This window comes from Narcine bancroftii, chromosome 6 (genome assembly GCF_036971445.1).
Source record: "Narcine bancroftii isolate sNarBan1 chromosome 6, sNarBan1.hap1, whole genome shotgun sequence".
NCBI lineage: Eukaryota > Metazoa > Chordata > Chondrichthyes > Torpediniformes > Narcinidae > Narcine > Narcine bancroftii.
Genome location: NC_091474.1, coordinates 223,735,047 through 223,761,581, shown reverse-complemented (window position 1 = coordinate 223,761,581; position 26,535 = coordinate 223,735,047). Strand labels below are relative to the sequence as shown.

The 26,535-nt window shown below is 40.2% G+C and overlaps 1 protein-coding gene and 1 long non-coding RNA gene across 2 annotated transcripts in view; one reads left to right on the top strand and one right to left on the bottom strand.

Annotated features, from left to right (window-relative positions):
• The window catches only part of sec63 (SEC63 homolog, protein translocation regulator), a 109,713-nt gene that overhangs the window by 7,421 nt on the left and 75,757 nt on the right, over window positions 1-26,535 (top strand). Inside the window, exon 2 of the mRNA XM_069887518.1 lies at window positions 19,475-19,574. Within this exon, the coding sequence (XP_069743619.1) occupies window positions 19,475-19,574 (100 nt within the window). The remainder of the gene's footprint in view (window positions 1-19,474; window positions 19,575-26,535) is intronic.
• The window catches only part of LOC138737062 (uncharacterized), an 81,699-nt gene continuing 71,454 nt past the window's right edge, over window positions 16,291-26,535 (bottom strand). The window contains exon 5 of the long non-coding RNA XR_011340743.1: window positions 16,291-16,401. This is a non-coding gene — a long non-coding RNA (uncharacterized lncRNA). The remainder of the gene's footprint in view (window positions 16,402-26,535) is intronic.

Sequence of the window (26,535 nt, the reverse complement as noted above, 5' to 3'; positions counted from 1 at the left end):
TATCATCATCGTCACCGTCTATCTGGCGAATGGTATCTTTCTTTCCAGGATACTTTCCTTTCCCCACAGGCTTTGCCTTTGGAAGTTGTACTCTTCCTCTTTTGGTCTGCATTGGACTTGTTTTTGCACTTCTTTGCAAAGTGGTCCTTACCTCCACACTTTCTGCAAACTTTGCCTTTGGCCGGGCAATATGGTTCTTTTCCAAAGTTACCTCGGTTTCCACATCGATAACACTCCACGTCCTGTTTCGATGTATATCTTGGCTGACTATGGCGATGTGAGAGCCTCTTAATTTGCTGGCTTGAGTTGTCTTTCAGGGTCATGGTATGAAATTGCCCTTCAACAGCCTCTAATGCAGCAGCAATGGCTAAAGCATCGGTGAGTTCCAACTCACTCCCTCTTTCCAGTAGACGTCTTCTGAGTTTATCTGATCTACAGTGCTGTACGACTTGATCCAGTAATTGGTTGTCCAAATCAGCTGGCATGTAATTGCATCCAACAGCTAGCTCTGGAGAGGAGGAATTAATAACTCTTTCAATGTGTTTATGGGCCAATGTTTTGACTTGAATGTATCGGTACCTATTGTGTGCTTCCTGTTAGCTGTTAACTGTATTACTTAGAGTGCATATCCGCTGTTTGGAAATTTAGTCCATGTTTGTCATAATTTAAATATGCTCCTAAACTATCCATTTATAATAGGACATTTAAGACTTTTGGTATTTTAAAATTTAGCTGCTGAGCATTAGAATTAAAAATTGTATTTATTTTAATTTCTGAAGTTGTTTGTATTTGCTAGTTTTGTATATTTGCCCATCGGATTTAGAAATGCCTTTCTTTATTTCTCCTTCCAGTTCTCAAATCCTTTTCCTTCCCCACTAGTTCGGCAGGTGCAGGGCTATACTTGGAGTATGCTTCATGTGTGCAAGTTGGTAATGAGGAGTAATTTAACTCATTGTGAGCCAATATTCATACATGCATGGTTCCAGCAGGTGGGTGGTGTGTTTTTTTAAAAAAGACTTTTTTTCAACCCACTCCCACACCAATGCATTGAATAAATGAGTATGAGGTGATCAAAGAATAAAAGTACTTTTGAAGGCAAGTTGAGAAATGAAATTTCAAATTATAGTTCTTTTTAACCTTGAGATTTTTTTCTTTTGTCGTATTTGCTATATTTTATGGATGGGAAATGGTGACAGGCAGTGAAAATTCCAACTCCACATAGTGTCCAGAGAAATGTAATGTGGCATTAAATTGGCATTAATTGTATGAAATTGTTTGGTGAGTCTCAAATACACAACAGGTTTTCCACAGCAGTTTTAATCATTACATTTCTGGTATTCATGATTAGCAGAGGTGATTTACAAACTTTTACCTTTTTTAGGCTGCAGGTATAGAAGAATATTTCAATTAGCTCTTGACAGAGGATCTATTCAAATTAATCTGAGAATTTGGTTGTTTTGGTCTCATTTGGGCTGGTTACATACTCATTTGTTGTTGTATGAGGATTGTGGAGGAACACGTGGCCTTTCTGACTGGAACATTGGATTGCGGAGGGACACGTGATCTCCCTGTCTAAAACTTGTTTGCAGTTCGCATCACCTGCCAATCAAAGTTGGACTCCAGCCACCCATTACTGTTGGCTTATTTAAATGACTGTGTCCTCACTGGGCAGATGTCCAGCTCAGAACAGTATAAAACAACAATGTATAGCACATTTCTTTCTTTCTGCCTTGTGTTCCAAGCCCTGGACATCACTGTACGCCATGTCGCTACTGTGGACATCGCTGGTAAGGTTTGTGCTACACTTAAGTTGAGCTGTAATACTGTGATAGATCAGTGCTTGCAGCGAGCTGCACCCCTGTTGGTCGGGAATTGGGTGTGTGTTTGTAAGTCCCTGTCTGTGAAGTGCGTACATGTGTGGAAGTGTGTAGAGTATTGGCGGCCACTGGTATAGGAGTCCAACCTGGGTCTGATGTGAATGTCTACATAGTTTAGTCGTAGAGTAATCAAGTATTGGTCAACATCTTCCCTGTTTGTACCGTGTGTTCAATTAAGTTACCTTTGATTGTAACACTTGTGTACAGACTTGTAGCCTCTCTGTGAATCCTCCGGACCAGATATTTTCTCAAACATAACAGATGGACAGTATCCATGGAAATGATTAATGAAGTTAATAGTTCTTGTCAATAACTTTCATTTGGTTCTTTGGTTTTGTTTAAAATAATTTGATTTTTATTTTACTCAGATCAAAGACAATAAGTGCAAAAGTGGAATTTTGAAATGGCTTTTTGATTAAAATTAGAATTTCAGCGAGTCTTAAATAGAAGAGAATCTGAATATTTTATCAAGTATTACGAAGAACATATGGTTGCTGATGTTATTGTTCCTGTATGCTTGAATACATTTTGCTTATTTCAACACTTTTTTAAAACTAGAAGTGCTTTGAAAATGCAGGTATATGTTAATTATCATTTGCTATTGAGTGGCTGGAGGGTATTACATATCAGTGATACACTGAATCTTGATATGTATATAAAAAAAAAATTAGTTGCTGTCATGGCTGAAGTGTGACTCTTGTAGTTTTTTTTTCTCCACATAGGCAATAGTTAATCCCATGTGGTTACACTACTCCAATGCCTCTTTGTCCTTTAACAAACTTTCTAATGCATCTTAACTGTTGACTTGATTTCTATTTCAGTTGGTTATTCAGTAGTACATCACACACTCTAAAGTTGAGGACTCCATCCTCAACCGATGGTCAGAACACTTCCAATCTCTTTTCAGTGCCAACCGCTCAGTCCAAGAATCCGCCCTGCTCCAGCTCCCTCAACAGCCCTTAAGGCTAGAGCCGGATGAGGTCCTCATCCGGGAAGAGACATATAAGGCAATTGAACAACTGAAAAGTGGCAAAGCAGCAGGTATGGATGGAATCCCCCCCAGAGGTTTGGAAGGCTGGCGGCAAAACTCTGCATGCCAAACTGCATGAGTTTTTCAAGCTCTGCTGGGGCCAAGGAAAGGTGCCTCAGGACCTTCGTGATGCCATCATCATCACCCTGTACAAAAATAAAGGCGAGAACTCAGACTGCTCAAACTACAGGGGAATCACGCTGCTCTCCATTGCAGGCAAAATCTTCGCTAGGATTCTCCTAAATAGAATAATACCTCATGTCGCCGAAAATGTTCTCCCAGAATCACAGTGCGGCTTTCGCGCAAACAGAAGAACTACTGACATGGTCTTTGCCCTCAGACAGCTCCAAGAAAAGTGCAGAGAACAAAACAAAGGACTTTACATCACCTTTGTTGACCTCACCAAAGCCTTCGACACCGTGAGTAGGAAAGGGCTTTGGCAAATACTAGAGTGCCTCGGATGCCCCCCAAAGTTCCTCAACATGGTTATCCAACTGCACGAAAACCAACAAGGTCGGGTCAGATACAGCAATGAGCTCTCTGAACCCTTCTCCATTAACAATGGCGTGAAGCAAGGCTGCATTTTCGCACCAACCCTCTTTTCAATCTTCTTCAGCATGATGCTGAAACAAGCCATCAAAGACCTCAACAATGAAGACGCTGTTTACATCCAGTACCGCACGGATGGCAGTCTCTTCAATCTGAGGCGCCTGCAAGCTCACACCAAGACACAAGAGCAACTTGTCCGTGAACTACTCTTTGCAGACGATGCCGCTTTAGTTGCCCATTCAGAGCCAGCTCTTCAGTGCTTGACATCCTGTTTTGCGGAAACTGCCAAAATGTTTGCCCTGGAATCAGCCTGAAGAAAACTGAGGTCCTCCATCAGCCAGCTCCCCACCATGACTACCAGCCCCCCCTCATCTCCATCGGGCACACAAAACTCAAAACGGTCAACCAGTTTACCTATCTTGGCTGCACCATTTCATCGGATGCATGGATCGACAACGAGATAGACAACAGACTCGCCAAGGCAAATAGCCCCTTTGGAAGACTACACAAAAGAGTCTGGAAAAACAACCAACCGAAAAACCTCACAAAGATAAGCGTATACAGAGCCGTTGACATACCCACACTCCTGTTCGGCTCCGAATCATGGGTCCTTTACCAGCATCATCTATGGCTCCTAGAACGCTTCCACCAGCATTGTCTCCGCTCCATCCTCAACATTGGAGCGACTTCATCTCCAACATCGAAGTACTCGAGATGGGAGAGGCCGACAGCGTCGAATCCACGCTGCTGAAGATCCAACTGCGCTGGGTAGGTCACGCCTCCAGAATGGAGGACCATCACCTTCCCAAGATCGTGTTATATGGCGAGCTCTCCACTGGCCACCGAGACAGAGGTGCACCAAAGAAGAGGTACAAGGACTGCCTAAAGAAATCTCTGGTGCCTGCCACATTGACCACCGCCAGTGGGCTGATATCGCCTCAAACCGTGCATCTTGGCACCTCATAGTTCGGCGGGCTGCAGCCTCCTTTGAAGAAGACCGCAGAGCTCACCTCACTGTCAAAAGACAAAGGAGAAAAAACCCAACACCAACCAACCAATTTTCCCTTGCAACCGCTGCAACCGTGTCTGCCTGTCCCGCAATTGGCTTGTCAGCCACAAGCGAGCCTGCAGCTGACGTGGACTTTACCCCTCCATAAATCTTCGTCCACGAAGCCAAGCCAAAGAAAAACACACCCTAATAGCTGTTGAAGAGTTATCAGTAAGAACGCAAGGAATATAAGAAAAATAGGCCATTTGCTTCATTTTTCTGTCCTATAATACAATAATCATGCTTTTTTTTTAAACCTCCGTGCCACTTCGTGTATTAATCATTTGAATTCCTTTGGTAGAAAATCTGTTTGACTCTTTGGGTAGTGGATTCCATGAAGTTACTTCTCTCAATAGAAAACATCTTACCATATCTCTGTCCTGAAGGGTCAATCTCTTCATCTGAAATAGAGACCCCTGGTACTGGACTTCACAGATGGGAAAAACATGAATTCACTCCCCCATTTCATAAATAATCTACATCTTTAGTCATTCTGCCAAAATGGGTTTGGGTTTATAGCTTATTTCATCATTTTCCATCTCTTGCAGATTGTACATGTTCGTTATAAATCTTTTTATTATCGTTTCTGTAATCACATATTCAAAGCTGCTTCCTTCTGGTAATCTCAGTCTGCTTCCCAATTTGTCCTTTAAGTAGGTTTTCTGTTGACATGCAAACATTGTACCATGACTTAATCCATATTTGTACTTCATTTATTCAAATGTTAATAAATTATTTCCCAAAAAACAATTTTCTATTCTTTTAATTCCTTTTCTCTCCCATTCTATAAAGGAAAGGTTATCTATTGTAAAAGGGATTAGTTGATTTTGTGTCAATAATAATTTTGCTAGTTGGTAACTTTTTTTTCCTTTCTAAGTGAATCTTCTTCCATATATTGAGTAAATGATGCAGTACTGGTGAACTTTTACATTGCACCAGTTTTTCATTACCACTTGTACTCATTACCACTTATCCCACTGATACCTTCTCCACTCTTTTATCTAGCTCTATCTTAGTCAAATCTGGTTTTTCCCTTGTCTGATAAAAATCTGATAGATACTTTAATTGTGCTGCTCTATAATAATTTTTAAAGTTTGGTAGCTCCAAACCACCTTGTTTGTACCACTCTGTTAATTTATTTTACGCTATCCTCGGTTTTCCCCCCTCCTTTCCATAAGAATTTCCTTATTATTTTCTTTAGTTCATTGAAGAATTTCTCTGTTAAGGGAATTGGTAATGATTGAAATAGGTTTTGTATCCTTGGGAAGACATTTATTTTAATGCAATTTACCCTCCCTATCAATGTTAGTGGCAATTCTTTCCAATGTTCTAAGTCATCCTTTAATTTCTTCATTAATGGCTGACAACTTAATTTGTATAGGTGGCCTAAATTATTATCTAATCTAATACCTAGGTGTCGGATTGCTTGTGTTTGCCATTTAAACGGTGATTCTTTTTAAAACTCTGTGTAATCCGCATTATTCATTGGCATCGCTTCACTTTTATTTGCGTTGATCTTCTACCCCGATATTTCTCCATATTCCTTCAATTTCTTATGTAGTTCTTTTATTGATATTTCTGGTTGTGTAGGTATACTATGATGTCATCTGCAAATAAACTGATTTATACTCCTCCTTTATTTTTATCCCTTTTATTTTATTTTCTATTCTTATCAGTTCTGCCAATAGTTCTATTGCTAAAGCGAACAGTGAGGGAGATAGTGGACATCCCTGCCTAGTTGATCTACTTAATTTAAATTTGTTGGATACATATCCATTTACTCTCACCTTCGTCAATGGTCCCTTATATAATGCTTTAATCCAATTAATATATTTTTCTGGTAGGTTGAACCTCTGTAATACTTTGAATAAATAATTCCATTCTACGCTGTCAAAGGCTTTTTCTGCGTCTAAAGCAACAGCCACTGTTGGTATCTTACTTCTTTGAACTGCATGGATTAAATTAATGAACTTACAGACATTATCTGCTGTTCGTCTTAATAAATCCAGTTTGATCTTGTTTTACTATTTTTGGTACACAGCTGGCCAATCTGTTTGCTAAAAGTTTTGCTATTATCTTATAATCTGAATTAAGTAGAGATATTGGTCTATATGATGCTGGTGTTGGTGGATCCTTCCCCATCTTTGGTATTACTGTAATTATTGCTGTTTTACATGAATCTGACAAATTTAGTGTTTTTTCTATCTGGTACATTACTTCCAGGAGAGGAGAAATTAATAACTCTTTAAATGTTTTATAGAATTCTGTTGGGAGTCCATCCTCTCCAGGAGTTTTATTGTTCAGTAGCTTTTTTAATATATCCAGTATATCCTCTATTTCAAATGGTTTTATCAACTTGTTTTGCTCTTCTTGCAATTTCGGTAGTTAAATTTTAGCTAAAAACTCATCTATTTTGTCTTCTTTCTCCTCGTTCTCAGTTTGGTATAATTGTACAATAAATTCCTTAAAATTTTCATTAATCTCTGTTGGGTTGTATGTAATTTGTTTGTCCTTTTTCCTTGATGCCAATACAGTTCTTTTAGGTTGTCCTGTTTTAAGTTGCCAGGCTAATATTTTGTGCTTTCTTTCTCCTAGCTCGTAATACTTTTGCTTTATTTTCATTGTGTTCTTCTCCACCTTATACGTTTGTAATGTTTCATATTTTTTTTTTGTCCGCCAATTCTTTGTTGTATCTTCCCTTGTTGCTAGTTCTTTTTCTGTACTTACTATTTCCCTTTCCAACTGTTCTATTTTTCAATTGTAGTCCTTTTTCATCTTGGTTACATAACTTATTATCTGCCCTCTGATGAAGGCTTTCATTGCATCCCATAATATAAATTTGTCTTTCACTGATTCCGTATTTATTTCAAAGTACATTTTAACTTGGCGTTCAATATATTCTCTAAATTCCAGTTTTTTAAGTAGCATGGAGTTTAATCTCCATCTATATGTTCTTGGTGGGATGTCCTCCAGTTCTTTTGCTAATAACAGGGGTGAATGATCAGATAGCAATCTAGCTTTATATTCCGTTTTCCTAACTCTCCCTTGAGTATGGGCTGACAACAGGAACAGGTCAATCCTTGAGTATGTTTTATGTCTACTCGAATAATATGAGTATTCCTTCTCCTTTGGGTGTTGTTCCTTCCATATATCCAAAAGTTGCATTTCCTACATTGATTTAACCTTAAATTTGGCTTTCCGCTAGTGTTTTGTCCAGTTTTATTCATCTTTGAATCCAAATTAAGGTGAAAGTCCCCTCCTATCAATATATTCCCCTGCATATCTGCAATCTTCAAAAAAAGATTTTGCATAAACTTTTGATCCTCTTCATTAGGTGCATATATATTGATCAAATTCAAGAATTCTGAATATTTCTGACACTTTTTCATTACATACCTTCCTGCTGGATCTATTATTTCCTCCTCTATTGTGATTGGTACAATTTTATTGATTAATATAGCTACACCTCTGGCTTTTGAATTATATGATGCTGCCGTTACGTGCTCTACCCAGTCTCTCCTTAATTTATTATGTTCCACTTCAGTTAGATGCGTTTCCTGCACAAATGCTATATCTATTTTTTTCTTTTTTCAGTAAATTTAATAACCTCTTCCTTTTGATTTGGTTATGTATTCCATTAATATTAATAATCATATAATTCAACATGGCCATCTCATATTCTGTTTTCATCTCATTTCCACTTCCTCACCACCACCTTTCCCCTTTTCCCCATTTTCATCTCTGTTTTCCCTTTTTGAACTCAATGTATGACAACATTTCTAAAACATAAAATACTTCAACAACCCCCACATCTAAAATTCCCTTAACCCCAAGTGTCCCACCCCCCCCTCCCCCCTCTGAGTTGTCCCTTGCTGGGCAACCACAACTCCTCTCTCCATTTGGATTGAGAACCCGCTCACAAGCATCAACTGATTTCGCAGTGAGTACTCCTACCCAACCTCCTTCAGAAAAGACTTTTATCTTCACATTAACAAAGCTCACCCTTTTCTTTTTTCCCCCTCCTTTTTGTTTTCTCCCCCTTATTTCCCTTTTCTTTCCCTTCTTTAGTTCTTTCATATACACTGTTTTTACATCTTTATATGTAGCTTGTCGTTGTTCTTCGTTCTTGTTACATCTCTTCATCTGTCCTGCAGGCATTCTGCAAATTCTCGTGCTTTCTCCTGATCCTAGAGCAGTCTGTTTTGCTCCTCCGGGATAAATATTTTAAGCACAGCTGGATATCTTAACATAAATTATAGCCTTTTTTCCATAGGATCGATTTTGCTGTGTTAAACTTCTTCCTCTTTAGGAGTTCAAAACTTATGTCTAGGTGAAAAAATATTTTTTGACCCTTGTATTCCAATGGTTTTATTGTCTTCTCTAATTTTATTATTTGCCCTCTCCAATATATTTTCTCTTGTCGTGTATCTAAGAAATGTTACTAAAACGTATCTTGGTTTTTGTTGTGTCTGTGGTTTTGGGCTAGTGTTTTGTGTGCCCTTTCTATTTCCATTCCTTCCTGTATTTCTGGCATTCCCAGGATCTTTGGGATCCATTCTTTTATAAATTCTTTCATATTTGTGCCTTCTTCATCTTCCTTTAGGCCCACTATCTTTATATTGTTTCGCCTACTATAGTTTTCCATTATATCAGTGTTCTGAGCTAACAACTCTTGTGGCTCTTTAACTTTTTTGTCACTTCCAATTTTCTTCTTAAGTCATTTACTTCCATTTCTACAGCCATTTCTCATTCTTCCACATTTTCTAATCTTTTCCTTATTTCTGTCATGACTGGTTCTATTGTACTCACTTTTTCTTCTGTACTTTTCATTTTTCTTTTCATTTCACTAAATTCTAATGTCAACCATTGTTTTAATGCTTTAATTTGGTCTTGAAATTTTTCTTAATCTATATACTGTCCATCTATTTTACCTTCTATTCCTCTGTGTGGAGCTTGGTCGTCTTCTTCCTCTTCTGTGTCTGCACCTGTGTTTGTGTCTTCTACTTCTCTTCCTTGTATCTGTGTCTCTTCTGACTTTCTTGTTGAGCTGCTTGCCTCAGTTTGCTGGGTGTTTTTTTGCATGCCTTCTTGTTGTAGGTCCTCTTTATCTGGGCGAGTTATCTGTTGGGCCTCCTGTTGCTGTTCTTCTTTCCTATCAACTCCCTTTCCTGTCGCTTTCCTCTTCTTCCAGCTGAGAGCCCTGCTGTTGGGCATCTCTCAGCTGTTGCGCTGTGCAAGTTCGCTCCTCAGTTGGGCCCCCCCCCCCGTCGGTGTTTTCTTTTTCCTTAATTTGCACAAGCGCGATTTCTCGCGTGTGCGCAGTTGTGCACTTCTGTTTGGCTCAGAGATCCATTTTTGCACGGTCGGGAGGTCACGACTCTGCGGGGTCGCCATGAGCCTCGGGGAGCGGGCTCCTCTCTCCATGACGGCTCCCTGCCGCTTCATGCAGGTAAGGCCTTCTCCTGGCATCTTTTTTTTTCATTGTTTTTACTTTTTCCTTCTTGGGTGGCATTTTCTTTTTTCCACACCTTTATTTTTTATTTGTTGTGTTTTGTGTTTTTTGAACTTTGTGTTTTCTTTACTTTATTTCTTCTTTTCTGGAGAGGGCTGGTATTCTCCTTCTGGCCACTACTCCATCACGTGACTCCTCCCCCCAGTCTCTCTTCAATTTGCTATGTTCTGCCTTGGTCAGATGTGTTTCCTGCACAAATGCTATATCTATTTTGTCCTTGAGTAGTGTTAGTAGCCTCTTTCTTTTAATTTGGTTGTGTATTCCATTAATGTTTATGGTTATATAATTCAACACAACCATCTTATACCTTTGTTTTCACTTTTTCGACTCCTCGGGCCCTCCAACTCCTTTCTTCCATTATTATTCTTTAAGTTTTCCTTGCTTTTCTCAGTGCACAATAACGCATTTAGAACACAAAATACTCCTAATATCCCCACAACAAATAACAGAAAATATATTTTTAACCAAACTAACATTAAACCCCCCTCCCCCACCTGGCCTTCCCACTTTGGGTTGCCCTTAGTCCCTTGCCGGGTAACCACAACTCCCCTTCCATTTGGTTTGCGATAATACATGTGTCTGGAGGGTTGGAGCATAGACACTGATGAGGGTGATGTGACGCTTGTTTTGAAGTGGGAGTCGCATGGACATGATTCGGTCCGAGAGGCCTGTCGGAAGGTTTTCGAGTTTGGAGGCAATGAAGCTCTTGACCATGAAGCCTACACCAGATAGGCGTCGTTCATCCGAAGGCTTGCCAGACCAGTAGAGTGTGTAGCCCGCGCCGCGTTCTTGGAAGCTGCCTACATCTGCCAGGCGGACTTCACTGAGAGCGGCTATGTCGATGTCAAGTCTGAGGAGTTCATGTGCAATGAGGGCAGACCGACGTTCAGGTCGATGGCTGTCAGTCTTATCTAGCATGGTTCTGATGTTCCAGCATGCTAGCTTGAGTTTGTGAGCATCTTTTGAGGGGGAGGACGTGGAGGGGGAGGACGTGGAGGGGGAGGACGTGGAGGGGGAGGACGTGGAGGGGGAGGACGTGGAGGGGGAGGACGTGGAGGGGGAGGACGTGGAGGGGGAGGACGTGGAGGGGGAGGACGTGGAGGGGGAGGACGTGGAGGGGGAGGACGTGGAGGGGGAGGACGTGGAGGGGGAGGACGTGGAGGGGGAGGACGTGGAGGGGGAGGACGTGGAGGGGGAGGACGTGGAGGGGGAGGACGTGGACCTGTCCATCGGGCACACAAAACTCAAAACGGTCAACCAGTTTACCTATCTCGGCTGCACCATTTCATCAGATGCAAGGATCGACAATGAGATAGACAACAGACTCGCCAAGGCAAATAGCGCCTTTGGAAGACTACACAAAAGAGTCTGGAAAAACAACCAACTGAAAAACCTCACAAAGATAAGCGTATACAGAGCCGTTGTCATACCCACACTCCTGTTCGGCTCCGAATCATGGGTCCTCTACCGGCACCACCTACGGCTCCTAGAACGCTTCCACCAGCGTTGTCTCCGCTCCATCCTCAACATCCATTGGAGCGCTCACACCCCTAACGTCGAGGTACTCGAGATGGCAGAGGTCGACAGCATCGAGTCCACGCTGCTGAAGATCCAGCTGCGCTGGATGGGTCACGTCTCCAGAATGGAGGACCATCGCCTTCCCAAGATCGTATTATATGGCGAGCTCTCCACTGGCCACCGTGACAGAGGTGCACCAAAGAAAAGGTACAAGGACTGCCTAAAGAAATCTCTTGGTGCCTGCCACATTGACCACCGCCAGTGGGCTGATAACGCCTCAAACCGTGCATCTTGGCGCCTCACAGTTTGGCGGGCAGCAGCCTCCTTTGAAGAAGACCGCAGAGCCCACCTCACTGACAAAAGGCAAAGGAGGAAAAACCCAACACCCAACCCCAACCAACCAATTTTCCCTTGCAACCGCTGCAATCGTGTCTGCCTGTCCCGCATCGGACTGGTCAGCCACAAACGAGCCTGCAGCTGACGTGGACTTTTTACCCCCTCCATAAATCTTCGTCCGCGAAGCCAAGCCAAAGAAGAAAAATACATGTGTTAACCGATTTCTCAGTTACGGTCTTCCCCCCCACCCCGAGAAACACTATTCATTTTCTATACATATAACAAAGCTCTTTTTTTCCTCCTTTTCCCTTCTCTTTTTCAACTTTAAACCTCTGTATTTACATTCTCTTTTTTTTATATTACTACTTATTTTTATACATTTTCTTGTCAGTCTTTTTTCTTATTACTCCTCCTCATCTTGTTTCCTGTCCTGCAAATGTTCTGCGAAACCTTGGGCTTCCTTTGGACCCGAGAAAAGTCTATTCTGTTCCCCAGAGATGAATACCTTAAGTACTGCTTGGTGTTGCAGCACAAAGTTGTAGCCTTTCTTCCACAATGTCGTTTTCGCCATATTAAACTCCTTCCTCTTCTTTAAAAGTTCAAAACTGATGTCCGGGTAACAAAAATAGTTTTTGTCCCTTATATTCCAATGGCTGTTTATTTTTCTTACTTTGTTCTTTGCCTGCTCCAATATGTCCTCTCTTGTTGTGTATCTTAAAAGTTTATTAAAATGGATCTCGGCTTTTTTCCTTCTTGTAGATCTGTCACTCCCAAAGCCTTCGGGATCCATTTTTTAAATAAATTCCTTCCTCTGTCCCTTCTTCGCCTTCTTTCACGGCCACTATGTTTATATTATTGCGCCTACTGTAGTTTTCCAACGTGTCAATTTTCTGAGGTAACAAATCTTGTGTCTCCTTGATTTCTCTCTCTTTCTTCCAATTTTCCTCTTAGTTCATTTATTTCCATTTCTACAGCTGTTTATTGTTCTTCCACATTTTCTACTCTTTTTCCTATTACTGCAATGGCCAGCTCGACACTTTGCATTTTATCTTCTGCTTTTTCCATTTTCCTTTTAATTGTATTAAATTCAAGTGTTAAAATCTCTGTTAATGACCTCATATGGTCTTCAAAAAAGTCTTTATAGTCTGTCTATCTCCTTTACCTTTCTTGTGTAGATCTTGGTCTTTTTTTTCTGTGTCTTCTCCCTCCCTTCTCTGTGTCTCTTCTTTCCTCACTGTTTCCTCTTCAGCTCTTCCAGGTGAGCCACTCCCATCCTGTTGTTGGGGGACCCCCCCCTCCCACCGCAGGGTGTTTCTCAGGTGGGCGTCCCACCTGTCAGTGTTTTCTTTTGTATGTGCAGTTGCGTGTCTTTGTCCGGCTCTAAGAGCCATTTTTGAAGTCCTCCGCTCGGGAGGTCGCTGCTCTGCCGGGCGCCTACCAGCTTCGGGGGTCGGACGATCCTCTTCACGGTCTCCCTGCTACAGATAAGGCCGTCTTCTTTCTTTTCTGGCCATTTTCTTTCTTCTTTCTTTCGTTCTGGCTTTCTCTCTGTTCGGCGCCATCTCCTGGTTCTCCCTTGATACTTTATCCTCTTTCTTGTGCTTTGTATTTGTTGATCTTGGCTTTTTTCTGTCTTTTCTCTGGAGAGGGCTGGTTCTTCCCGACCAGCTACTACTCCATCATGTGATTATTTACTATGCAGGTAGGCTTGAGGTAAAAGGGGAAAGATTTAGGTTTAGAAGGGGCCTGAGATGAATATATTTGAATGAGCTGCCAGAGAAAACTGTATAAGAGGGCATTCCAATATTCATAAGACATATTGACAAACTTATGGGTTAAAGTGAGCTGGTTGGGCTGAAGGTCCTGTTCTGTGATGCTGTGAATCTAACTGCAGTATTATAGACAAACAAAAAAAGTGAGAAGGAAGACATTAATTATTTTTTTGAAAAAAAAATTCAAGAGAACAAATTTAATCTAGTAGGCAGGGTGAGCCTTGGGATGGAGGTAGGAGCGTAACTAAAGAATTATATTCTGCTTGAAGGCATTGAGAAGAGTAATCTAGCTGACTATCTGCTATTAATTACACATACATCCATGGTTTTTGTTTGTGCTTGCATTGATGCTGGTAAGAGAGGGGAAAAACAGTAGAAGGAGATATTAGTAATTGATAAAGGAAGGCTTAACATTCTAGGACAATTTTGGAGTAGTTGAGATTACAGCTTTGTGTGTCTTATGTGGTTAAACTAATCGTTCCTTGAAAGAAAAGATTTAAAATAGTTACTAATTTCATATGAAGGTTTAAAACCTTGGGCCCCATGAAGACCCTTGTATCATGAGAATCGCGGGTCTGCCTCCTCAAAAAAGTCAAGAAAAATTATTGTAGCGAGGTAACAACTGCAATAAATCTTTGAGTCAGTGTCATTCTTTGTGTTCTACTCGACTTGACTGAGTAGACATTGAAATGTTTTCACTTGTATGAGTCATGAATAAAGGGACAATGGCAAAATATGGGTCAGTCTTTTGAAACTGAAATACATGGAAATTCCTGCCTTTCAGAGTGCTGGAGATCAGAAAATTAGGTATATTTAAGGTGGAGATGGATAAATATTTTAAATATACAGGCCCTCCTCAACTTACGATGGGGTTACGTTCTGGCAAGCCTATCGTAAGTCAAAAAAGAATACAGCACCTACCATTTTTTTTAATGATTAAATTTATTCCACACTGAAAAGCCTTGAATATACATAGCTGAAAGCACACTAGGCATGAAAAATGTTTGACGTATTGAACTAAAATTAATTGCTGGATGGTGGGGAAGCCAAAGCGACAAGGTCATCAAAATTGAAAGTACGGGTTCGAACCATCGTATCTTTGAAAAATTCTAATTCTGACCATCGTAGGTAGGGGAGCACTAGTAAAGGAATTGGTGGCTTATGGAGACTGTAGCTATTATCGGATAGTGGGACAGGCTTGAGGGGCTGACTTCTATTTTCTTGTGATGAAGTAATGATCAGAAATCATAATTGAGCCAGCTGTTCTAAGGAAGATGATCTCCTTACACTTTAACAAAATATGCACACATAATTGCAAATTAATAACACTGAGGAAAGTTAGGGTTAACCACAAAGGACTTTTATTGATAAATAGAAAATACTTGCAGGGTTGAGACAGTATTAACATTTCAGATTTACCTTTTTATTAAAAATGGGAAAAATTAGAAATTGTATATACTAAGATTTGATGAGGAAAGAGTGCAAGGAGAATGGATATCAGTGAGGGTGAACAAATTCAAATATAATGGGACCGAGGAGCAGCACTTCAAAGTAAGCATTCCTGAAAGAGGTGGCAGTGAATTAAACAGTAATTAAATCTCAAAAAACTGAGGGCACTGGAAATCTCAAATAAAAGCAGAAAATGCTGGGATTATTCAGCAGGTCAGCAGACAGGAAAAATATCTATTCTTTCAGGCAATCTCCATTAGAACTGAGAAAAGTCAAAACCAAACATATTTTGATTTATCTCTTCACTTGGGTGACCGATACCCATTACGTATCCACAGGTTCTGCATCTACTTAATGCATTCACTGAAACTGCTTCTTGTAATAAATTTATGCTATTGCATTTTCTCAGGGATCTTTTGTTCTAATGATGACAACTTCTACACCTAGGTAGCTGAAATCTTTCTTTTATCTGTTGCTTTCATCCTTGTACCTGACCTCCACGGTTGTCTCTTGTCATTTTTAGTTCTCTTCTGCTCTTGCATCCTTCACCCAAAACAATAAATACTACCTTTTAATATGATGGCATCTTTTGGCACATCTCCTCATCCAATTCAAGGATTCCGAAGGTACTATTTACTCTGCATTTCTGGTTCACATTGCCCACTTAACTTCCCCTTGGAGTTGCAAGAGATGTGTGCAGTTCTGGTCACACAGCTGCAGAAAAGATCTTTAAAGTGGAAAGGGTACAGAAAATATTCATGAGAATGTCACCAGGATTGATGGACTTTAAGTAAAAAGGAGAGGCTGGATAGAATGAGACTTCTCCCTGGAGTGTAGGAGGCTGGGAGATGACTTTATAGAATCAAAAGTATGAAGTTTAAATAAAGCAAATAATTTTTTTTTCCCTTGGATAGAAGGGTCTAAAACTATAGGTTTAAAGTGAAGAGAAAGATTCGAAAGGGACGTGACAGGCAAAAAGTTATAGGTACGTCAAATGTGGTACAAGTGGGTACAATTGCAATGTTAGAAAACAGTTTAGGCAGGTACATAGATAGGAAAAGTTCATGGCAATATGGGCAAATTGGACTGCTTTTGGTAGACAACCTGGGCTGAAGGACCTTTTTCGACGCTGTAAAACTACCAGGCTTTTTTTTAATACCTCTCAATCTTTGCATTGAATATTGATTCCAGATGAAGCAGCGATGAGCTTACATTTCCTCCAATTTGGTGAATTGGATTTGATTTCACAACAGGCTGAAGGATGGGGAAAAATGATTGAGGTTCCTGAAGAAATCTGTCCTTTTGCAATGCTGAAAGAGAAGATGTTTTGAGTAATGGGATCATGTTAAAGGTGTTGGAAATTAGGAAATAATTAAAAGTTATTTTAATTACTACTAGCCTCCACTCTTTCACAGAACATCCTGCACTTAGCCCCATCTATACTAATTAAAACTGACCTTTCCCAGTTCTCATGGAAAAAAATCCTGAAATGTTAATTGTTTTCTCTTTTTATCTGCAGTGTTTCTCTTTGGGATAAGCACTTTTTCCAAATACTGATACTTCAGCTAGGCATGGGAACTTTGGAGTTTATTCTTGCAGATGCTAAATTCATTTTAAAAATGACCTTTTAAACATAAACTTTCTAATTGTTTTTCTATCCCTTATCATTGCTGCTCTTGCACCTGAATTGAATATAACGATCATATTTTCTTTTCTAGCTTCACTCTTTTTCAATCCATAAGACTTCTGGCTGTCCCATCAGACAGGATAGCTAAATGCCATCACCTGACAATCGATACTTGAATTCAAATGTTTTCTCCACAGGAACTTCTATTCGTAAATAGTAAGCTTGTGAAATATTGCAGTTGATATTTATTCTCAAAACCATTCTAAAATACACATAAATTCATGTAATTAGGTGAGCTTTTCACTGCAATTTTCAAATTTACCTTGCTCCTGTAAATGCTTTGTCAATGTTTTTGACTGCAAACAATGGTGATGTAATCAATTTTTTATTTGAAAATGTTTGGTCTAACTTTGTAGATTGGAGACTGAATTTCTAATCTATAATACCCTTTAAAAATGAGGTCGGGAGTGAAAAAAAACAGTGGATATATTTTCCACTTTTGAATAAGGATTAATGTCATTTTTGACTTAACCTGAGTTTACGTATCTACGTATCAATATTATTAGCCTGTTTACAATTCCTATTCTGAATTCAAAGGAGCTCTTTGAATAAAAGAAATGTAAGAATGCACTTGAGAAATAGTTAGCGGTGGGTTTCGAGCTGTGCCATACATGAGAATATGAGGTAGTGAACTATTTATTAATGTGAATTTACCATCTTTATTGTGAAAATCGTCTTGGGCTTGTATTTGAGTTGATAATAATTGTAAATTTGCCTGCTTCCCATTATATCTTGTACTCTGACAAAAGACTTGAATATCTGTTTTTGTCTCTATTTTGGATATACTGTTTTGCAATTATCTGGGAGACAATGCAGAAGGTGACCAGCTCTTTTGGATTTTATTAACTGTATTTTCTATTCCAGTGTTTAATAAGAAAGCTGTTTTTCTTATTGACATTTCTGAAACAAACTGACCTGTTGTACTTGCAAGGCATTGCAAAGTAGTCAAGAAACATGTAATTGTTTGCCTTCTAGTGGCTGATTTACTGTCCTTTTCAATCCCATTCCCCTGCCTTCGCCCCTTAACCCTTGATTGCCTTCCTAATCAAGAATTTGTCTATCTCCACTTTAAATATACCCAATTATAGTCTCCAAGGTTGTCCATGACAATGATGTCCATATCCAGAGGGAAGGGAAATAAATTCCTCCTCACTGTGATAAAGGGAAATTTTGTATTCTGAGGCTGTGCCCTCAGATCCCAGACCAGATTCACCAATGAGAGGAAATATTCTCTCCCTACCCACCCTATCCATTCCTTATAGTATTCAATAGTTTTATTGATGTTCTCCCCCTCACCAACAACCTCCCTATACTTCCAACTCCACCAAGTACACTTCTAGAGCTCCTCATTTATTCCCAGGATCATTCTAGTGAAACTCCTCTAGACCCACTCTAATGCCAACACATCCTTCTACAGATAAGAAGCACTTTACTGCTCAAAATACTCCATGTGATGTGAACAGTGCCTTTATATTAGAAAGCTTCAATATTGTGCCTCTGTTTTAAATTCTATCCCTCTCTAAATTAATGTTCACATTGCCCTTGCCTTCCTTACCTCTGACGACTTTAGGGAATCCTGCATGAGGACTCCCAATTTGCTCTGCACTTTTGATTTCTGAACTAATTTGCTCGGTGAATTCTACTGTACTGTATAATTTATCTTTCTCTGGCTTCATTCTTTTTATTACATGGTTGAAGAAAATGGAGGTGTTCTAACACAGACATTGAAAATGTTTTGGTACTGTGAAATGACTGAGCTGCCAGCATCTTGAATGTTGATCAATTCCTGTGTTGGCTACAAATTGGGTAGCTATTCCTGATATGTGATTAAACAATTTGAAAGGATGAAATTAATCATGTTATTGGTATGTGTAAATGTTAGATTAATTTTCCTAAAGTCTTCATAGATATTCCGTAGTATTGACAAGGGTGCAAAATTAAATGGCCTTAATATTTCAGAAATTGACCATGAAAAGTGTTATTTTACCTAAATAAGGAATAACAGCAAAACTAATTCATAGGAAAATTTAACTATTTTCTTTTGTGTGGGGAAATAAATCATTATTCAAGATTTCAACTTTGAAAGTTATGCTACAGGAATTTCTGCGATGTTAATTATTATTTCCATCGCACTCTGATGCATGTTTTGGAATGCAATTATGAATGAAAACAAAAATCAATTCATAGACCTGCTCATAGTCTACAGACAGTTCCTTTCATTTGTACCAGCATTGATGCAGTGATAGCATTTGTGGCTCCAATGCAGATGATTGTGGGCCAAAGGTCTTTTCCAGAGACACGAGCACACAACCCAGGCTGACACTGCAGTAACAAGGCCATGGGAACAGGGTCTAAACTCAAATCTATATTTAAAAAAAAAACAAAATCTCTCTCTTTGTGGAAGAGCAGGGAAATCTCCCTAGCAGTATTTATCCTTCAACCATCATTTTTTAAATAAAGTATATGGCTTATTTTATTGCTATTTGAGAGTATTTTGCGAGCAGCTGAATACTTGTGAAAAGTGGTTAATGTAAGAATTTGGAAAACCCGAGGCAATGAGAAATGCAGTTCTTCCAGACTAAATAAAGAGTTTGAAAATTTTGGTCACACTGAGCAATTTTGGATCTGAAAGGAGAGATAAATATTGTTCCTTGAGTGTCTGGTTAATTAAATCTTTTGTCCTTGCTTTTAAACAGAGGAACGCAGAATAAAAACATTGGGGAAAGTACATAGACGATGCTTATGGTACCAGTTACGGTCAGGAAAATCAAGTCACAGCTCAATTCCCACATTAAAGTGAGTATTTCTTTCCTTTCAACTTTTACTGGAAATAAATTAGCAATCTTTGAATTGTTGAAAATCAAATGACAATATATTGACCAATAATTTGGAGGTTTATGGGGAAGATTTTTGGTTCAATAAGGGAACAAACAAACAGTTACTTGGCTCAGAAAATAAATAAATTAAACATTAAAAATGAGACATCAACATGCAATAACATAAAATGCAGTGTGCATGCCTAAGAATTGTACATAAAATCAATTTGAGCCACTTTACACCAGGAAGGTTACCTAAATCAAAATTTATGGTATTTGGTGTTTTGCTGCAGGATCACAGTTGTCCATTCTTTTATATCATCTTACTACATCACTGTAAGGAAAATAAATAATAATTATTATAATAACAGTGCATAAGAAGACAGTGTGTTTGGGTTCATAAAATTATTTATTCAAGAATCTGATGGGAGTAGGATGAAGCTCCTTGTGCCATTGAATGCTCCTCTACCCTCTACCTGATAGTAGCAGAGCAGAGGGAATGTCTAGGTGGTGGGGCTGCTTTATTAAGACACTGCCTTTTGTAGATGTCCTTGATGGAGTGAAGTCTGGTGCCTGTGATGTCACATGTCGAGTTAACAACCCTCTGGAGTTCATTCTTGTCCTGAGAGTTGGCGCCTCCATACCAAGCTGTGATGCAATGAGTCAGAATACTCTCCACGGTACAGCTGGTGACATACCAAATCTCCTCAGATGCCATACAAAGTATAGCCGCTGGCGAGCCTTCTTTGTGATTGCATCAACGCGATGGCTCCAGGACAGACCCTCGGAGATGTTGACACCCAGAAATTTGAAGCTTTTGACCCTCTCAACTACGGAGCCCTCGATGAGGACTGGGTCGTGTTCTCCTGGCTTGGTCATGAAGTTCATAATCATCTCTTTGGTTTTAAAGCTGACATTGAGTGAAAAGTTGTTAGCTTTGCACCACTCAGCGAGCTGATTTATCTCTCTCCTGTATGCTTCCTCATTGCCGTTTGTGATTCTGCCAACAACTGTGGTGTCATTGGCAAACTTATGGATAGCATTGGATTTGTGCCTGGCCACAAAGTCATGGATATATAGCAAGTAGAGCACTAGGCTGAGAACACATCCTTGGGGTGCACCTGTGTTGATAATCAGAGAGGAGGTATGTTTCCAATTCATATGGACTGTGGTCTTCCGATGAGAAAATAAAGGATCCAGTTGCAGAGGAGGGTACAGAGGCCTAGAGTTTGTAGCTTCTCGACCAGCACTGAGGGAATAATGGTATTGAAGGCCAAACTGTAGTCGATAAGAGCAATCACACGTATGATTTATTGTTTTCGAGGTGGTCCAGAGCTGGGTGGAGGGCCAGTAATATTGCATCCGCTGTGGAGCGATTGTGACGATGGGTGAACTGCAATGGGTTGAGATCTTTGGTTGGGTATGCGTTAATTCTGGCCATGACCAGCCTCTCAAAGCATTTAATCACTATAGAAGTTAGTGCTACTGGGTGGTAGTCATTGAGGCAGCTCAACCTGCTCTTGAATGATGCCCTTTTGAAGTAGGTTGGGACCTTCGACTGTTGTAATGAGAGGTTGAAAATGTCTGTGAACACAACAGCTAGTTGGTTGGCGCAGCTTTTCAGTACCCAGCCAGGTAAGCTGTCCAGGTCTGTCGCCTTGAGGGTTCACCCTCTTAAATGATGTTCTGACGTCACCGTCAGAGATAGATACCACAGGGTCCTCAGCCTTTTTATGAATCTGGTAGGCACTGTTTTTGTCTTTTCAAAGCAGGCATAGGTTTTTAGTTCATTGGGCAGTGAATGCTTGGTTGACAGGAAAATCACACAATCATTCCCACTCTGCTGGGATGAGCATTGTCACCACATACTGTTTAAAGATTAGATTTATGCAAGCATTAGATAAGCGCAATAAACAAAAATGCATCCTGGAGAATTTTCCAAAATAAAACGCTGCAGGTGCAGATTGGATTTGGAAACAATGGATGCTTTAACATTTTTTAAATTACCATTTGAGTAGCTGGGTCAGTACATTGAACTCTCTCAGCTATTGTGATGTCACAATGCAGTAATTTAAATGCAAGACATTCAAAGCAAAATGTAATTTAAAAAAAATGACATTTAAATGTACTATATTGATTTCTGAAAGAAGAAATGGAGAAAGGAGAAGGACGTTGAAGTGAAGAAATTCAATTCAAGGAAGCAACATTCCTATCTGTTCAGCTAGTGATAAACATTTCTCAGGACTTGAGATTATTACAGCAGTTTATTATACACTTTTCACTATTTGTCCTTCATTATCAGAATTTATTGTCATGAACAAGTCATGAAATTCGGTGTTTTGCGGCAGCGTCAGAGTGGAAACATTCATATGATAACCATCTTGCAATATTTCAATTAAAAAAAATTGTGCCTGAAAAGTATGACACTGGTTTTGGTTCACTATTCAGGAATCTGATGGCAGCGGGGAAGAATCTATCCTTGTGCTGTTGAGTGCTCATCTTTAGGCTCCTGTAGCAGAGTGAAAAGGGCATAGCCTGGGTGGTGGGGTTCTTTGAGTATAGAGGCTACTTTATTAACAAACCACCTTTTGTAAATGTCCTTGAAGAAGTGAAGTCTGGTGCTTGTGATGTCGCAGGCTGAGTTAACAACCCTCTGGAGTTTACTCTTGTCCTGAGAGTTGGTGTCTCCATATCAGGCAGTGATATAACCAGTCAGAATGCTCTTCATGGTATACCTGTGGAGGTTTACGAGAGTCTTTGGTGACATACCGAAACACCTCAAGCATCCCATGAAGTATAGCCGCTGGCAAGCCGCCTTTGTGATTGCATCAACATGGAGGCTCCAGGACTGATCCTCAGATGTTGTCACCCAGGAATTTGAAGTTCATGACCTCTCCACTACTGAGTCCTCAATGAGGTCTGGGTCTTGTTCCCCTGAGTTCCTTCTGAAGTCCACAGTCATCTCCTTGGTTTTGCTGACGTTGAGCGAAAGGTTGTTGTAACACCATTCAAAGAGCTGATCTATCTCCCTCCTGTAAGCTTCCTCGTTTGTGATTCTGTGGTGTCGTCAACAAACTTGTAGACAGCATTAGAATTGTGCCCACACAGTCATGGGTGTATAATGAGTAGAGCAGTGGGCTAAGCACGCATCCTTGTGGTGCACCTGTGTTGATGACTAGTGAGGAGATGTTGTTTCCAGTTCATACAGAATGTAATCTTTTGATGAGAAAGTCAAGGATCCAGTTGCGGGGGGAGGGGTGGGGGGGGGGGGGACGACGATGACGGGGACACAGAGGCCTAGAGTCAATATAACTGATGATGTAAGCTGCACTTTGAAGCATTCTTCAGTATTTGCAAAATAAATTTTGAAGGAGAGATTATTTTCAAATTTGTCATTGCTGCACCTACAGAATGGGGAATAGATGGAAATTTGTAAAATGCATCTTTAAGAACTCACTGGGAATTGTAAATCAATGAAATGTTTTATTCACTACTTTCTATAGACAGCATGTTCCATTTTAACACTTGCTTTTACAAAATGTGAAATATGAAGCAATGTACTCTCAACTTTAGTATTTATTTGGCTAATAATGGTTGGCATAACCAAGATTGCTTGTGTATATTTGGCGATTTCTTTTCATTTGAAGATTTTGTTGAGCCAGAATTTATTGCCTATTCCAAATTGCTTCATGCTGTTTGTGAGTCCTCACCTTGAGCATGTCATTGAGGTTTGTGCAGATTTGGGCTCATTTAGAGGTTATCTGAAGGTTAACCCTGAGGCTGAGAGTTTGGAATCAAAAATTGATTAGTGTAAGTTTCTTTCTCCGAAGAATATGAATCAAATACATTTTATGACTCTTCTGTAGGTATCCTGTAACTTTTTCCAAGGTAAGAGAAAAGCCCCTTTTCCACTGGCACCTTGTTCCAGGAATTAATGAAGAATTTAACTGGTTAAGGGTCCAGTGGAAAAGGAAAACGATCAGCATGCTGGCATCGAATCATGCTTGTGTGACAGATTGTTATACTTTATATGATGTTTAGATATGTTTTTGGAAGATAGATTGTGGGGTTTTTAGTTAGGTCTCCCAGATGCAAACAGATCTCATTTAAAATGCCAGTGCTCTGCTCCAGCCAGACAGTCCAAACTCCAGATGCCTATGCAAAAAATTTGAAAAATGCCTATAGAGACTTCACAAGTAGGTGATAATTGGACATGCTGTGGAGTAATGGATTATTGTTTCGGAAAGCAACAGATGAAAGGACTCGGAAGATTGGGTCCTGTGCCGCAGTCTGTCTGAATGCAGTTTGCTGTTCTAACAGGGTCGTGTGGTTTTCTCTGCGAAAGAGAGAAAATTCAGTTCTACAGTTTAGTAGCTGGGACTGGAACATGACAAGCTGGCAAGCTTGTTTGAAACCCCATTTTGAAGACAGGTTGTGAGTTCTTCGTTCAGCTATTTCAAAGCCATTGTGGTCCATAGAACAGGAGATGGCTGGCTGTATAATGTTTCACCTGAGATGAGGGAAACAGAAAAGGAGCTCTTTGGTCACCTGAAAGAACAAGATTGTCATCTGGAAAACCCTGATGGGGAAAGTTTCTTTGGCAAGACACTGAAGTGGCTGATCGGAAGGAATCAGTTATGTGTGTCCAACGAGCAACAAATGTCTCTCGGAAAACCAACAAGAACCTTCCTGAGCAGTAACCATTTACCTTTCAAGCACCAAAGCCTGGTGAAGATTCATAAATGTTCAATTCTGTGCAGAGTGTAAGAATTGCCTGCAACCCGTGAACTTGGAGGAGTGAGAAGTGAATGATTGGACTGTGAAACAAAGAACTTTCCTGAACATGTACACATGTGCTTAGAATTCGAAGGGGGGGGGGGGGTTAAGTCAAGTTAAGTTAATAGTAATAAGTTTAAGTTTGATCCTGTTTTTGTTTAAAGAAAATCAAAAGCAACTTTTGTTTAAGTAACCATTTGTCTTGGAGAATTTCTATTGCTGCTGGGTTTTGGGGTCCTCTGGGCTCATAACAAGTCTTTAGTTTCATTAAAGGTAGATTACACAGGTTTTGTCATCTTGGGTATGTTTCAGATGAATATTTCAGAAATTAATTGATCCTGGAAAGTAATATTTAATTCACAATTAGACTTTGAGAATATACTTAAATTATCTGTAAGGATATAATTTTCATGCTCTGTTCATTTTAGTTTTGAATTGCAGATGTAATCTGTATGAAAGATTACCTCAACCATTAATCCACATAATGACTCAAAGATATTTTTCCTTGCCTTCTCTTGCTAACAGAATTTTTCTCTCACTCTCCCCATTTTATGCAGGGGAGCACCAATTTTTAGCATTGTTCCTGGTTCTGTGAAATTATTTTGCTTCCTGTTTCCCCATCACTGTATTTGGTTTTAATTTTGCAAGTTCACAATTTTTCGTTTTCAGATTTGAGAACACTCATGGTTAACGTTAAATGTTAATTAATGTAATTATCCTTCTGTAAGAACTGGGAAAAAATACTTGATTAATGCTTCTACCAGCTTTTTCGCTATTACCTGTGAGTTTATCACTTTCTCTGTTAATGTTACAATTCCTATTGTAATTTTCCTTTTTGTATGTTCCATTGTCATTTCTATTTCTCATTTACTTGTCTTTTTCAACACCTTCTTTATTCCTTTCATCTTTTAATATTCATACTTTTTTTGAGTGTGTTTACCTATCCATGGTGTATCAAAAGTAGCTGCTCAAATTTTAAATTTTAATAGAATATTCAGGTACTTTCAGTATCCTACTCTGCATCGTGGGGCTGAGAGGAGACAGGTTGGCTAATGTCCAGAAGTGCTGGTTTGAGGCGGTGACAGTGAAAGTCTCTTCCTTACTGCTAATATCCAATACACATGTCGACCCATTGTGTCTGTCTACTTCATACGGCCCCTCATATGGCCATTGCAAGGTGTTTGGTGTGTCCACCTCCAAGTGAAAACCTACTCACAGGTCTAAGTCTTTGGGGATATAGGACTTTGCTGCGGAGGTGCGAGAGTACCCAGTGTTTCTCTCAGCATAGTCATTGAGACCGTTGGGTCCTCTGAGTCTCTTAGCGGTAGCCAAGAACTCCCCTGCTATCACCAAAGGTGCACCATACACTATCTCAACTGCTGAAGTGTTGAAGTCGTTCGGCACAGTGTAGATCCCCAGGAGAACCCAGGGTAGCTCGTCTGCCCAGTTCGACCCCTGGAGCTGAGCCATCAAGGCCGCCTTTGGTGGCAGTGGGACTGCTCCATCAACCCGTTGGCCTGAGGGTTATAAGTTGTGATATAGTGGATCTGAGTTCCCAGCAAATTGGCAAGCGCTGCCCAGAGTCCTGAAGTGAACAGAGTACCTCTATCAGGCCTTATGCTCTGGGACTCCGAATCGCAACACCCAGGTTTTAATCAGTATCTTGGCATAGGTCTTGGTGGTTTTGTCGGCTAACGGGACTACTTCCAGCCACTTTGTGGAGCAGTCAATCATGTTTAGGAAGTATCTCACCCCACAGGAGACTGGTAGCGGTCCTACAATGTCAATATGGATGTGGCTGAACCTACGTCATGCTGGCTCGAAAGTCTGGGGTGGGAGGGTGCCTTGACGTATGTCTGTACTTTGTACGTCTGGCAGAGCATGACCCACTAACCTGTTTCTGGAGGTCGTGCCAGACAAACCTACTGGCCACCATTTCGACAGAAGTTCTGATGGCTGGGTGTGCCAGGTTGTGCACTGCATCAAAAACCTGCCGCCTCCATGCTGCTGGCATGATGGGGCGGGTTTTGTCAGTGGAGATGTCGCAGAGGAGCGTCTGCTTACCAAGGCCACTGGCGACATTGTCCAGCCTGAACCTGGAAACTGCTGTTCTGTATGCCGGTATCTCAGGGTCTTCCTGTTGTGCCCTGGCTAGGGTGGAATAG